Source organism: Ovis aries, chromosome 21, assembly GCF_016772045.2.
Source record: "Ovis aries strain OAR_USU_Benz2616 breed Rambouillet chromosome 21, ARS-UI_Ramb_v3.0, whole genome shotgun sequence".
NCBI classification, from domain to species: Eukaryota; Metazoa; Chordata; class Mammalia; order Artiodactyla; family Bovidae; genus Ovis; species Ovis aries.
Window position 1 is genome coordinate 14,446,554 of NC_056074.1, and position 14,128 is coordinate 14,460,681.

The 14,128-nt window shown below is 50.3% G+C and overlaps 1 protein-coding gene across 10 annotated transcripts in view; it reads left to right on the plus strand.

The window, feature by feature from the left end:
* Nucleotides 1-14,128, plus strand: part of TENM4 (teneurin transmembrane protein 4) — an 849,352-nt gene that overhangs the window by 261,697 nt on the left and 573,527 nt on the right. For all 10 annotated transcript variants that reach the window (XM_060403943.1, XM_060403939.1, XM_060403940.1 and 7 more), the window contains exon 3: nucleotides 5,727-5,828. Coding sequence is in view for 9 of the 10 variants with exons in the window: in XM_060403939.1 (XP_060259922.1) it covers nucleotides 5,819-5,828 (10 nt within the window). In the remaining variant the exon portion in view is untranslated. The remainder of the gene's footprint in view (nucleotides 1-5,726; nucleotides 5,829-14,128) is intronic.

A 14,128-nucleotide genomic window follows, 5' to 3' on the forward strand; every position in this document is an offset into this window, starting at 1 on the left:
GGAGAAAAGCTTAAGAAAAAAAATCCATATTGTAAGTGGATTCAGGAATGTGGTGAATCTTCTCTTCTCTCCCTGTTCACACGTTTCATGGCTTTGCTTTTCTCTGGAGCCAGAGGAAGAGAAAGGAATGATCCTTTACTGAGCGTGTATCCTTGTCCCAGGCACCACGCAAGGCTGTCCCAGCTGCACAAGCCAGGGTTTGAACCCAGTTTTAATGCTTCACCTCCTTCTCCTCTGCCACGTGCCATTCTTGTATCCTGTTAGACCCCAGCTCTCTCATACTGATGTGATTCTGTCCGGAGACCTGGGAGGTTTGGTATTATTAAGATGTTATTGAATATGTTGGCACATATAATTGCCTTGGATTAGAAACCAAAGCTCTTAGCAGAGTAACAACGTGAAGCGTCCCATGCTCAATGATTCCATGCTAATGAGATGGTTTTCAGAGGATTGGATTTGTTCTTGAAGGTGTTGCTTAGAAGTTGCTATTCAAACCAGGCTGGGAAAATAAAACCCCAGAAGAACCATAGACTCTGGTCTGTTTGGATGTCAGTTGAAGGGAACTGAGGTAGAAAGGGACATCTGTGTGCCTAGAGTTGAAGCCACAGCGGTCACCCTCTTCAAGAAGGTCTCAGTATGGTGGAAGAGAAAGACATGCTGACAATTCCAAGATGCTGGTAATAAGCGCTGGAAGTGTTAGCTGCTCAGTTGTGTCTGACTCTTTTCAACCCTATGGACTGTAACCCGCCAAGCCCCTCTGTCCATGGAATTCTCCAGGCAAGAATACTGGAGTGGGTAGCCATTCCTTTCTCCGGGGGATCTTCCCAACCCAGGGATCAAACCTGGGTCTCCCTCATTGCAGACAGATTTCTTTTTTCTTTTTTTACCGTCTGAGCCACCAGGGAAGTCCAATAAGCACTAGGTCAAGGGTATTAACAACCTGCTATAGTTGTAGCATTTTTTGTCTCCCAAAATCCATGACTTCAGTTGGTAAATTTGTGAGGAGAACAACCTCATTGGGAGGGCAGAGCCAAAATGTTGAAAATAAAAAGACGAGAAGAAATTATTACACATTCTCATGTATGTGCCCAGGGCCTGGCACTTAGTCTTTCTAAGTCATTATTATTATTCCCATTCAATAATGAGGAAACTTAAGATTCAATCTCTGGATCAAGAAGATCCTCTGCAGTAGGGCACAGCAAGCTATTCCAGTGTTCTTGCCGGGAGAATCCCATGGACATAAAAGCCTTTGTGGGTCACAGCCCCTAGGGTCACAAAGAGTCAGACACAACTGAAGCAACTTAGCATGCACGCACAAGGAGCTAAATGGTTTGCCCAAGGCCCCATAGGTATAGCCAGTAACCTGGGGGCAGTTGGAGGGTGTGATTAAGACCCAACATATTTGCTTCCTAAGTCCCTGCTCTTGCCACTGTGCCAGGCTTCCCTGAAGAAAACCTACACCCTGGATTGTCCAGTGTATAGCACAGCCATCACCGTGTCCCACTTTTAGAATGAGGAACTCTTTTTTTCCTTGGGGAAACAAACAAGTTTTCGCAGCAGGCACCTGATGGGAGTGAGTCAAGACCGTTCTCTCCAGCCTGCAGGCGTGCCGGTTCAGATGGAGTGCACTGAGTCCTCCGAGCAGGCCTCCCAAACAGTGGCGTCAGCCCAGAGACTCTGGGTTCCTCACTGACTTTCTCCATGGCCCAGCAGAGGAGGCCTGGGTATGCAAGTGTGTTTCCCTGGGCTCCCGGTCCGCTGCCCCTGTTAAACTTAGCTGACAGAAGTTGGCATTCCCTACAAGAGAATCAGGTGGTCCCCTGCTACTTTTGGAATTCTCTGCAAGAGACTGTAGTCCATGTTGTTTGGGAGGCAACTCAAGGTATTATCTTCTAGGTTGGGGGAAAGCTGGAGACTTCCCAGGTGGCGCTAGAGGTAAAGAACCTGCCTGCCATTGCAGGAGACGTAAGACATGGGTTCGTTTCCTGAGTCAGGAAGCTTCCCCTGGAGAAGGAAATGGCAACCCACTCCAGTATTCTTGCCTGGAGAATCCCGCGGACAGAGGAGCCTGGCGGGCTACCATCCATGCGCTCATAAAGAGTCGGACACAACTGAATCGACTTAGCATGTACGCACGCACAGGGGAAAGCTAACAGGAGCAAAGGCGCTTGGCACTTCACTCCATCTCAGCCTCTCAAAAGGCAGCCCAGGAAACCATCTTGCCTCCCCCCACCCGCTTCCTAGGGCAGGCGGGAGCAGAAGGTGTACCGGGCTGTCCAGTGTGCAGGTGTCCACACGGGGCACAGTGTGCTTTCAGGCTCACCTGGGAAAAGAAAGAGCTGGACCCAGATCTCATCTGCTGCGCTTCCTAGCTGGGGGATTAGGGGCAAGCTGCTGGAGTTCCCTGAAGCCTTGTTTTCTCATCTGCAAGTCTGGAAGGAATAGGCTTGTTTCCTACTGCTGTTTAGAAGGTTAACTGAGATCAAATATGTACCAACCCCGAACACTGCCCAGTGCCTGGTACACAATTAGCTTCCTCCCTTTCCGATCCGTACTATGCAAGCTTGCCAAATCTATCTTCCTGCAACACATCTCTAATTATGCCCCATCTCTGCTCATAAGCCCTCGGTGGCTCTATTACTCAGTGAATGATGGCCAGCCTCTCTGTTTTGACGTTCAGGGCCCTGCTTCTGGGGGCCCGTGTCATCTGTCGGGTGTCTTCCGCTTCCCTCCACGCAGTCCTCACTCACTCTTCATTCACACTTTCCCCTCCTGTGCCTTCACTCCCTCACACGAGTGCCCCGCCCTGTCCCCATGCCAACCCCCCCAACTCTGTCCCCGGTGCCCAGCTGGGCATGGATGGCATGCTGCTCAGTCAGTGCTCCCTGGTTTGCCGACGTGGCCCATCTGCTCCTCCCTCCACTGACTGTCTTGTTTTTCTGTTTCCACCTCCCAAACTGCCAAACATTTCCCTTACTTGAAGCCTTATCACCTGTGGGTCCCTGAGGGCACGGTTTGCTTCTGAGTCCTCAGTGTGTTCTGTATCGCGCCTAACACTCGGAATAGGAGGGAGTGAGTGAGCGAGTGAGCAAGTGAAGGAAAGAACACTCACATCCAGTCCTAACTGCATTGCCCTTCATAAACTGCTCGTACGTGAAAGGGAAAGTTTCAGTCGCTCGGTCGTGTCCAACTCCTTGTGACCCCATGGTCTGTAGCCCACCAGGCTCCTCTGTCCATGGGATTCTCCAGGCAAGAATACTGGAGTGGGTTGCCATTTCCTTCTCCAGGGATTGAACCCAGGTTTCCGGCATTACAGACAGATTCTTTACTGTCTGAGCCACCAGGGAAGCTCTAAAGCCTTGGTCAATCCTTGTGTATTTTGGTTTCATTGACCATCATGTGGTGCTTATTGGAGGTACAGCCAGCTCTTTATACCCACAGGGTCCACGTCTGTGGATTCAACCAACCACAGATTGAAAATATTCTAGGGGGGAAAAAAAATCTCTAGAAAGTTCCCAAAACCAAACTTGACTTTGCCCCCCCAGCAACTATTTATATAGCGTTTACATTGAGTCGGACATGACTGAGTGACTGAACTGAACATAGCATTTACCTTGTGTTAGGTATCATAAGTGATCTAGAGATGATTTCACGTAGATGGGAGGGTATGTGTAGGTTACATGCAAATCCTATACCGTTTTAGGTAAGGCACCTGAACATCCATGGAATTTGGTACCCGAGGGATCCTGGAACCAATCATCCTGCATGTACCAAGTGATGACTTTACTTTGAAAAAGGGAACTTGGGGATACAAACTGAAAATAAAAAATGAAGAAAAGGAGTAAAGGTTTTCCCTGGAAGCTTGGCAAAGATGAAGGTGGAATAGAAGTAAAGCTGTACTTCTGCGGCTTCTTCAAGTTAGAGGGATCAGATAAAGGTCCCAAGTACTAGCTCTGGCCCAGATCTCTGGAGGCCGAGTGAAATAGTGTGACCTGGACAAAGGAGAGGGGCTTGAGAAAGACTCTAAGTGCTTCATCCAAGTCACTGGATACGATTAGGACCGCAGGGTGTCCCTTGCAGGCCAAGCCGACAACACTGGGTCCTAAAACCCACAAGATGCTGGGCATGGGAGAAGAGGGCCACACACAAGAGGAACAGCCTCTAACCATGTCCATCATTACAGCAAAACAATTTCCTGCTCCCCTCTGAAACTTTGGAGGGTAAACTTGTAATGAACAAGGCATAGTAAATAGAAATTAAGGGCACAGTAACCATTACCGCTTATTTGAGATACATAGAATGATAGACATTCCCTGTGATTACTGCCTATGTCTTGTTTTAGTCAATATAGTATGATTTATAAGGACTTTTCTAGTTTACCTCCAAACTTAATCTTGCTGATTCTACCTGGCGGTGTTTGGGAGCCTGAGCCCTGAGGGAAGGGTACTCCACACTTGGGCAGAGCCTGGTGAATGTTCCCACCTAATCCAGTTACTCTGTTTAGAATAATGAGACTTTACAATAAAGAAACAGGAAATGCAGATGAAGCTAGCAAAATTTCACACTTAGGGGAGTTTTGTCTTCATGAAGATTACCAGTAATTCCTCACCTTCTAATAGGCAATAACATCTTCTTAGCTAGGCTCCTAGGTATATTTGGCAAATATGTATTCAGGGAATTTCTCAAACAATGACTTTGTACTTCAGATGCCTGAATGTATCCTTCGTGCATTGTCCTTTAGCTTAGTGCGTCTTTCATATAAAAAGGCACTTTGTAGTGTCTTCAGTGGGTGAGTACAGTAGTTGGTGCAGGGAAAGTACAGAGCCCTCGAGTGTGCTTGAAGTCCTCGAGTCTATGAGGAGCTGCGTTCAAATCCCAGCTCCTCCTCTTGCAGTGATCTCCTGCGAATGGCTTAAAACCTTTGACTCTCTTGTCACTCTTCCGTGGAGTGAGATGGAATTTTCTTTTATTCATTTCACAAAGCTTTATTGTGGACAGATAGCTCTTTGGGCACTGGATGTGTGGAGATGAATCAACATCGTCATAGAATTCTGGGGGCATAAAGAATCTTACATGTAGCCTAGCTCAGGGTGTTTCTCTTTCAGACAAAGGCTCAAGGAGGGGAAGTGATTTGCTAGAGGTTGCAGAATGATAAGCAAGTGGACCAGAGCCAGACTCTTGGGTGTAAGGAGCTTTGCCCATGTGACTCCCAGATGATATATCGCATGGAGGATGGGGCCATTCTATCGGGCCAGACACTAAGTGGTGTATTTTTTTGCCCAGTGAATCAATGATAGAACTGCTGCGGAGGCCGGTGCCTTGGCCACATGCTCTGCCCCCTTCTTGCTCCCTGCTTCCATCACAGCGCAGTCAGTCCTTCACAGAACACTCGGTGTCTACACCAAGCTGCCTTTGCCAGGCTCGTAAAGAGGGCTGATCTATAGCTCTGACCCTCCAGGGGTTTGGTAAGCCTGAGGAAGCACGTGTCAACAGTGGCTGCCGCACAAGGCCAGATGAGATTGGAGAAGAAAGAAAGGTTGCAGACAGGGTGTTGTGCAGGATTTCCAGGGTATTTGAGACTCGACTTGCTTTTCTTCATGCCCGGGGGACCAGGAACGAGTCCCGTCTCCCTATTGGTGCACATTTGCTGGTGAGAGATCTGCTACACGTGGTCAAGGACACCTTGCCACCACACTCACTTGCATCTCTGTTCTCTGCCTCAACAGGAAGGATCCCATCCCATCCTCCAGGATCTGATGGCCCTGGACACAGGGCTTCAGGGCCCACGGACACTGCTGACTCTTCAGAGCGTGCTGACATGGAGCCAGGTCAGTCCCTCGTCCGCTCTGATTTTCTGTGTCATCAACTGCAAACCTGTGGTCTTGATGAGAAATGGCGTCTTAGAATCTGAAAACAGGTTGAAGGCTTTTGCCAACTAAGCTGCCTAGGGAGTGCAGAGGTCAGGCCAGGGTGTCGGTGGCCTTCTTGGAGAGCAGATATAGCGGCAAGATTGGTGGCTGCTGGAAGCCAAGCCAGTGCCAGCTTGGTGGGCGGACAGGGTGGGCAAGGGCCAGGCATCCAGCTGGGTGTGAGCAGGAAGCTGGCACCCAGGAAGCACGGTGCATATCCAGGTCCACAGAGGCTGCAACAGCCTTGACAGTCATCCTGGGGCCCAAGGCACCGGGGGCAGGATCCAGAGTTTGGTGGTTACATTTCAAGCTGAGTTGGAGTGGAATTGAAGGCGTGGTTGAGAATGAGGTAGGAGGAAGTGTGTGGGCAGCTGCCCAGAGGACAGGTGGTCCGCAGGCCAGGTCCAACTAGCCAGAATGGCTTTCCAGGGGCTTTTCTGATATTGCTGTGCAATGGCAAAACCAGAACACACGGGGGAGGAGTAAGGAGTAGAAGGATGGTTCAAGCTAGAGAAAGAACATGGCAGAGGGAAAGGGGGAATCATGAATGGAGCCCGGGTCATCAGGAAGGCTGCAGAACCAGGGGGAAAGGTCAGGATCCAGGGGATGAGCCTGAGATGGCTGGATGGTATCATCGACTCAAGGCATGTGAGTCTGAGCAAACTCCAGGAGGTGGTGAAGGATAGGGAAGCGTGGCGTGCTGCAGTCCATGGGGTCGCAGAGAGTCAGACGCAACTGAGCGACTGAACTACAACAAACTGAACCAAGACTTCTTCCTACCTTGTGGACAACTGTGCTGGGTAGAAGCCTGAGTCTCCCTAGGCTCAGTTGTGCTGCAGTAATAAATGAACTCTGGAATCTCAGGGGATTAACACAGTGAAGGGTTATTTCTTGCTCTTGCTGCCTATCTAACCAAAGGGTGGAGGGCTCTGCTCTACCCAGTGACTCAGGGGTCAGGCTCATGACAGCTCTGCCGTGGTTTAGGTGTAGCCCCTGGAACAAGGGGCCGCCTTGGTCTCCGCATCAGGGGAAGAGGTGGCGGAAGATTATGCACTAGCTCTTAAATGCTTCGGCTCAAAAGTGGCACAGCCTATGGGCCAGAACTAATCATGTGGTCTTACCTGGTTTCTAGGGCTCTGGGAAATATAGATATTTGATGGGTGGTAACTGCCTCTATCATAGTAGATATTATGAGTTCCACTTTATAGGTAAGAAAACTGAGACTCAGACTTTTTTTTTTTGTTACATTTCTTTAGTTTTTTAATCTGGTGTGTGTGCGCGTTCTAAGGCACCTCAGTTGTGTTCATCTCTTTGCGAGGCTATAGACTTGTAGCCCACCAGCCTACTCTGTCCATGGGGATTCTCTAAGCAAGAATACTGGAGTGGGTTGCCATTTCCTTCTCCAGGGGATCTTCCTGACTCAGGGATCAAGCCCACATCCCTATGTCTTCTGTATTGATAGACTGGTTCTTTATCACTAGTGCCACCTAAAGTGAAGTCGCTCAGTCATGTCTGACTCTCTTTGACCCCATGGACTATAGCCTACCAGGCTCCTCCATCCATGGGATTTTCCAGGCAAGAATACTGGAGTGGGTTGCCATTTCCTTCTCCACCTAGGAAGCCCTTTAATCTGGTATTCCAACCAAATAACTCATTTTCAGAACTAGTGATATTGACGCATTCTAAAGACATTATCAGTATTTTTGTAATTTATTTATTTTAATTGGAGGCTAATTACTTAACCCAGAGACATTAATTATCTTATCTGAGGTCTCCCAGCTAAAAAGCACCAGAGCCTAGATCATACATAACCTTAGATTCAATCATTTATTCACCAATTCAGCAAAAACATTATATATTGACATAGACCCAGCACCACTCTAGGCTCTGGGAATATAACAGGGAACAAAAACAGATGTAGCCTCTGCTCTCAGCCTGGTGAATGTCTATAACTACAAGCTGGGATAAATGTTTGCCAGTGGAGACACAGTGGTTTTCTGTACGTGCTAAGTCGAATCAGTCATGTCCAACTCTTGCGACCCCATGGACTGTAGCCCGCCAGGCTTCTCTGTCTGTGGGATTTACCAGGCAAGAATACTGGAATGGTTAGCCATTCCCTTCCCCAGGGGATCTTCCTGACCCAGGGATGGAACCCATGTCTCTTATATCTCCTGCATTGGCCGGTGGATTCTTTACCACGGGCACCACCTGGAAAGCCATAGTCCTCTGAGGACACCTATTAAGATCTTTGCCATTTATAGAGAGGGACAGGTAAAATGGGGTGACATTAATTGAGGCATTGTGCCAAGTACTTGATTGATGTATCTCATCAAACAGCTGCAACTGCAAGAGGTAGTTCTTATAATTCCATCTTGAGAGCCCCTTGGACAGCAAGGAGATCCAACCAGTCCATCCTAAAGGAAATCAGTCCTGAATATTCATTGGAAGGACTGATGCTAAAGCTGAAACTCCAATACTTTGGCCCCCTGATGCAAAGAACTGAATCATTTGAAAAGGCCCTGATGCTGGAAAAAATTGAAGGAGGGAGGAGAAGGGGACGACAGAGGATGAGATGGTTGGATGGAATCACTGACTTGATGGACGTGAGTCTGAGTGAACTCCAGGAGTTGGTGATGGACAGGGAGGCCTGGCGTGCTGCAGTCCATGGGGCCGCAAAGAGTCGGACACGACTGAGCAACTGAACTGAACTGAAGGTGAGAAAACTGAGGTTCATTCGGCAAGGGAAGATGACTGTGCTGCAGGTGAGCTCTTCTGCCCCATTCAGGCTCACTTGAATGCTGCATTCCTAGGTAGCACTTATCTCCATGTGGCACATTGTGTATTACTCTGTTTTCTGTTCTTCCCCCATTGGAATGTAAGCTCCATGAAGGCAGGGGGTCACTCTGTTGTTTGGGCAGGGTTCTGATGTCTAGAACACTGCCTGGAATGTGGAGGCACTCAGGAAATGCGCACTGGATGACTAAATGAGTAAACAAACAACTGAACAAAAGATTCCGCAGCACGACTGGTTAAGCTCTTCCGTTCTTGGCACCTTCTTCGGGAAGGTCCCCACTGCCTTCCTCCCCGCCCTTGACCCCTCATTCTCACTCACTCTGCCAGCCCGGTGGGGCCACTCCCCTGCAGCACATCACCCAGGCACTGTTCCTGCATCCCCCTGAGCCGGAGTTTCCAGGGCAAGCTCAGACCCTCGTCTGGGGCCCCCGGAGCCTGGCACACAGGTAGCGTCCAGTAGCAGTTCATTGGGCTGAGCTGAGTTGACCAGAAACACCGTCCCAGGGGCCTATCCTCCTCCTCCTTCCCTCACCCGCAGTCAGGAGGCAGGAGCCCTGTTGCCAACTGAGTCTCCCCCTGCTTAGCGCCTGCCTCAGAGATCAGGAAGACGAGGCAAATGGGACACTAACGAAATTCAGAGAGAAAACTAAATTGGGAGGTGTTGCAAACACGGTGCAGGAGGGAGATGTGACTTAAAAGGCTTGCTCTTGCTCCAGGGTGGGAGGGGGTGTCGGGGGTGTGTGTGCGGAGAGCGCTGGGCTGGAGGGAGCCTCACACGGGCCCACTTCTGACCCCTCCAGCTGGGGTGGCCTGCCCAGCCCTTTAGTTCAGGGGCCTCATTGTTCTGGCTTTAAATTAGCGGCCTTTTCTTTGCTTGACTCATTCATTCATTCATGCCTTCCCACCACCTTGCCTAAAAAGATTTGTGTGGGCTAGCAAAACTGTAGTTGATTAATTGAGACGAAGAACATTTAATGCAAAATTAAGATAGAACGTGGGGGAGGAACGAGGGAAATGGAGACGAGAAGGTGATCCGGGCCAGTCAGAAGAAGAGGTTCTTGAGAAGGGGGGTTGGACACCGCTGTCCTGAGGATGGCACAGGCTCTCGTGACAGGTGTGTGGGCTGCAGCCGTGACCGATCTTTAGGGAGCGCCTGTGGTCCAGGAGAAATGAGGATGACCGCTGTCTCAGTTCCTGCTAACCTGTTCTTCATGTCTTCAGTTATAGCCGTCGGCTGACTGCTGTGTGCCAGGGACCACCCCACTCCCCACACGGCACACTCTTTTCTATCTCCCTGAATGTTCACAGTAGTGATCTTTTCTCACTGGGTAGTCTTTTTTTTAATTAATTATTTTTACTGGAGGATAACTACTTTACAATGCTGTGATGGCTTTTGCCGTACATCAGTATGACTCGCCCATAGGTATACATGTGTCCCCTCCATCCTGAGCCCCCTCCACCTCCTTCCCCTTCTCATCCATCCAGCTTGTCACAGAGTACCAGCTTCAGGTGCCCTGCGTCATACATCAAACTTGCCCTGGTTACCTATTTTACATAGAGCAATGTGTATGTTTCAATGAGTGAGTGTGTGTGATAGTTGCTCAGTCATGCCTGACTCTTTGCAACCCCATGGACTGTAGCCTGCCAGGCTCCTCTGTTCATGGAATTCTCCAGGCAAGATTACTGGGGTGAGTTGCCATTTCCTTCTCTATGTTTCAATGCTCTTCTCTCAAATCATCCCACCCTCGCCTTCTCCCACCGAGTCCAAAAGACTCTTCTTTACCTCTGTGTCTACTTTGCTGCCCTGCATGTAGAATTGTTGGTGCCATCTTTCTAGATTCCATGTATATGTGTTAGTATATGGTATTTGCCTTTCTCTTTTTGTCTTACTTCAGTCTGTACAACAGGCCCGAGGTTCATCCACCGAATTAGACCTGGCTCGAATGTGTTCCTTTTTGTAGCTGAGTAATATTGCATTGTGTGTATTCTTCACAACTTCCTTATCCATTCATCTGCCAGTGGACATCTCGGTTGCTTCCATGTCTTACTATTGTAAATAGTGCTGCAATGAGCATTAGGGTACATGTGTCTTTTTCAATTCTGGTTTCCTCAGGGTATATGCCCAGCAGTGGAATTACCTTCTCAAGGTCATTTTAGGGATGAGGTGATTGAGGCTCAGAAATAAGAGTCATCTCCTCAGCAAATGGTACTAGGACGACTGGAGATCCACATACAAAAACTTGAAGTTAGACCCCTTCCTCCCACCATATACAAATATTAGCTCAACGTGAATCATCCACCCAGCATCCTGGTGGGCACCAGTAGGTGAATACTGCAGCGGAAAAGGGTTGAAAGGCCGAGGCCTCCTGGTGGAAGGCTTGGGATGCCATACAGGGAAGCCGAGACGTCCTGTTTTTCTTGTTTAAGAAATGATAAGCCACTGGAAGCTCTTGCACAAGCATTGAATTGATGGTAGAACACTCACATGTGCAGAAGACTGTGATCACCAAGAGGCAGACAGAGGCCATCCGCTACTCATTCAAAGTCAGTCACAAAGAGAGTGAGTCAGTGAGCTAGAGGAGAAGGGGAGATGAGAAAGACGAAGGAAAGTAACAGCTAAGCGAGCACTCTCCGTGTGCCAGGCACTCACCGTATCATCTACTCGTCACAGCACTTAGGGAGTACTTTCTCCACTCGACAGATTTATAAACTGAGGCCTCCACCCCCACCCCAGGATTGTTGTTGTTTAGTCACTGAGACACGTCTGACTCTTTTGCAACCCTATGGACTTGAGACCGTCAGGTACCTCTGTCCACAGGATTTTCCAGGCAAGACTACTGGAGTGGGGTGCCATTTCCTTTTCTTTCCGAACCCGGGGATTGAACCCAGGTCTCCTGCCTTGGCAGGTGGGTTCTTACCACTGAGCCACCAGGGAAGCCTGCCTGCCCCAGGATGTCTTACTAGTAGATGCAGAATTGGGATTCAAGTGCAAGTCAGTCTGCTTCTAAAGCCCACGATTACTTTTCCCACCACCCCGCCTGGGCTTGGTATTGTTCATTTGAACTAGCGTGTTTACGGCTACAGCCTGCTCTTTTTAAACTGCATGTCTATCTTTCAGGCACGCTTTTTAGCTTTGGGAATATTGAACAAGAACCTCGGGTACGGTTCTTTGTTCCACCCTTTTGGAGTCCACCATGGCAGCTCTGCCGCAGGTAGCAGACAGTCAGCCGTCCTCACTTTTGTATCTGTTACTTTTCATAGACAGCGTGGTCACAGATGAGATGTTAACTATTAACTAGAGTTACTGGTGACTCAAAGACAGCTGAGTGGTCAGGCCTTGTCAGAGCCATCCATCCTGGTTAGCACTGGGAACCTGGGGGTTCAGGGAATACGGGACAGAGCAGTTACTTTGCTCAGGGCCAGGTTGGAGAAATAATCCTAATTGGAACACGCTAGTCCTCATAGGCGTGTGTGCTAAGTCGCTTCAGTTGTGTCTGACTCTTTGCAACCCCATGGACTATAGCCCGCCAGGCTCCTCTGTCCATGGGAGTCTCCAGGCAAGAATACTGAACTGGGTTGCCACGCCCTCCTCCAGGGGCTCTTCCAACCCAGGGATTGAACCTGCGTCTCTTACATCTCCTGCATTGGCAGACAGATTCTTTACCACTAGCGCCACCTGGGAAGCCCGGGTTCTTGTGTAAATACTGAATAAAGCAAACGTGACTTATGAGGCTAAGCATGTGTTGTCACGTTTGGTGCCAATTATGGCAGTGAAGCATAGATAAATGAACATTGATTGAACTTTCTGTGGGTTAGTATCTGTGCTGGGCACACAGCATGTCTTATTCTCATTATGCAGACCTATGTGTTTGGGGCTCTGTGAGCTAGAGACAGTCCCATTTTCCAGCATCAAACTGAGACACAGAGAAGACGCTTGCTGAGGGACACCTATGTCCTAGTTCTGGGTGGAGCTGGGCTTTGAAGCCAGGTCCGTGTGCCTCGTCCTCGGGGGTCCCCACGCCATCCTCCAGCTGGGGAGAAGCTGCCGGGCCTGGTCCTGGTGAGGTGCCCTGTTTCCATTCGTGAGGCGCAGCAGTCCAAACAGGGCTGCCGCGGCTGCCATGCCCTCATGCTGGTTTCGGGCTCTTTCTGCCCAGACCATCTGCCTGTCCTCCAAGACTCCTTTTCCCTCCCTGAGCTGGCACCTTCATCTTCACTCCAGGCACCTAGGATGCCCACCGTCCTGCCATCCTACCATCCTCTTTCTATACCTGCTGCTGCTGCTGCTGCTGCTGCTGCTGCTGCTGCTGCTGCTGCTAAGTCGCTTCAGTCGTGTCCGACTCTGTGCGACCCCATAGACGAAGCCCACCAGGCTCCCCCGTCCCCAGGATTCTCCAGGCAAGAACACTGGAGTGGGTTGCCATTTCCTTCTCCAACGCATGAAAGTGAAAAGTGAAAGCGAAGTTGCTCAGTCGCGTCCGACTCTTAGCGATCCCATGGACTGCAGCCTACCAGGCTCCTCCATCCATGGGATTTTCCAGGCAAGAGTACTGGAGTGGGGTGCCACTGCCTTCTCCGCTAGTGTCTGCTTAATCACTGTCTGGACTCGGTAAACGCACAGATGGTCTAAGGAGGAGGAGGAAGGATCTGGTGACCTAACATGAAACCCAAAAGGTGCCCCAGATGGAGCTCGCAACCCATAAGTTCCCTGTTCATTCAGAAGAGGAGTCCTGATGAGGGAACCACTTCTGGATAGCCTCTGCCAGCATTTTGGAAAGTGACAACCGGGCAGCCGTGGAAACCAGGGGTGGAGTTCTGTCCTTCCCCGAGGCCTTGCGGAGCCACGGTTCAGAGAGTCACACAGCCACTGCTGAGGACGTTCCTGCCCTTCTGCACCTCCTCTAATGGGGCCCTCGCCTGCCTGTCCCCCACCCCTGGGGCAGCACTGCGGCGCAGTCCTGGGGGCCCTCGCCTGCCTGTCCCCCACCCCTGGGGCAGCGCTGCGGCGCAGTCCTGGGGGCCCTCGCCTGCCTGTCCCCCACCCCTGGGGCAGCGCTGCAGCGCAGTCCTGGGGGCCCTCGCCTGCCTGTCCCCCACCCCTGGGGCAGCGCTGCAGCGCAGTCCTGGGTGCCCTCGCCTGCCTGTCCCCCACCCCTGGGGCAGCGCTGCGGCGCAGTCCTGGGTGCACAGAAGCATCACAGAATGACTCATGAGCTGAATCCCTGGTTCATTTCCAAATGGCAAGGTCAGTGCCCTTTCCCTCAGCGGGTTCAAAGACCAGATCCTCGTAAAGGTGGGGCTTGCTGCTCATGGCATCTTTAGCTGCACGTCTCGGGAGCCAGTTTAGCCAAAGCAGCCAAGGTCATGGCCTGCAAGGCCTCTTCTGAAGCTGTGAACCTCTCTCACTATGCTGCCTTGACTTACCT